Source organism: Orycteropus afer, unplaced genomic scaffold, assembly GCF_000298275.1.
Source record: "Orycteropus afer afer isolate SDZICR_OR568_19922 unplaced genomic scaffold, OryAfe1.0 scaffold00382, whole genome shotgun sequence".
NCBI classification, from domain to species: Eukaryota; Metazoa; Chordata; class Mammalia; order Tubulidentata; family Orycteropodidae; genus Orycteropus; species Orycteropus afer.
Window position 1 is genome coordinate 23886 of NW_006921969.1, and position 956 is coordinate 24841.

At 35.3% G+C, this 956-nt stretch overlaps 1 protein-coding gene across 1 annotated transcript in view; it reads right to left on the reverse strand.

The window, feature by feature from the left end:
- Positions 1 to 742: 742 nt before the first annotated feature.
- The window catches only part of MAD2L1 (mitotic arrest deficient 2 like 1), a 13113-nt gene continuing 12899 nt past the window's right edge, over positions 743 to 956 (reverse strand). Inside the window, exon 5 of the mRNA XM_007953268.2 lies at positions 743 to 768. Coding sequence (XP_007951459.1) covers positions 743 to 768 — 26 coding nt within the window. The remainder of the gene's footprint in view (positions 769 to 956) is intronic.

Here is a 956-nt window from a genome sequence, read left to right on the forward strand (position 1 = left end):
AAAAAAAAAATCTTAATTTGACTATCACAGCATTAGTGACATCTGGTGGAAAAGATAAAAATTACAATGTAGCATTACAGCTATTCTGATCTTTCATGATTGGTAATTAAAACGAATTTTAGATGCTAAGCAACTAATGAAAGCATAAAAGTATAGAAAAATTTAATATCCATGAGGACACCTTATTGTGGTAATAATTTTTGAGTCTGTATTCTAAAATACACAGGAGGTTAATAAACATAACTAATGAAATATTCTAATAATAAAAAACAACAAATGTTTATGTAGCATTTGACTTTAGTTAGCAAAAGGAATGATTAAAAATGCAGATATTGTTTTCCACATATGTGTTTATATGTGTTATAAAAAATGTCCTTATGCAAACATAACAATAAGCAAAGTTAGGATAACTTCTTAGCCACAAATAAGGATTAGGTCACTGGGCCTGTTTGGAACCATAGTTGCAGGGTACATCAAACTCAATTGGCACAACATGGTACATAAAAATATTGTTCTACACCTTACTGTGGTGAGTAGCAACTGGGATCTTAAAAGCTTGAGTGTGGCCATCTAAGTTGCAACTATTGGTCTCTTCTCGACCAGAGCAAAGAAAAGTGAAGAAAATCAAAGATTCATGGAAACAGTTAATGCAAAGGACCAATGGACCATAAGAAACTCAACCTATATGATCCTGAGACCAGAAGAATTAGATGGTCCCTGGCTACCAATCAATGCCAATCGCTTAGAACGGGATCAAAATTGGAGAACCTGTATAGAACGGGAGAAGAAAGTGGAAAAATACTCAAAATCATAAAAAAGACCAGGCTTACTGGTCTAATGTTGTTGTTGTTGTTGTTATGTGCTGTCAAGTCGGCCCCGACTCATAGCGACCCCTCCTTGGGTTTCCGAGGCAGTATCACTACGGAAGTAGGATTGCCCAACCTTAGAGACTGATA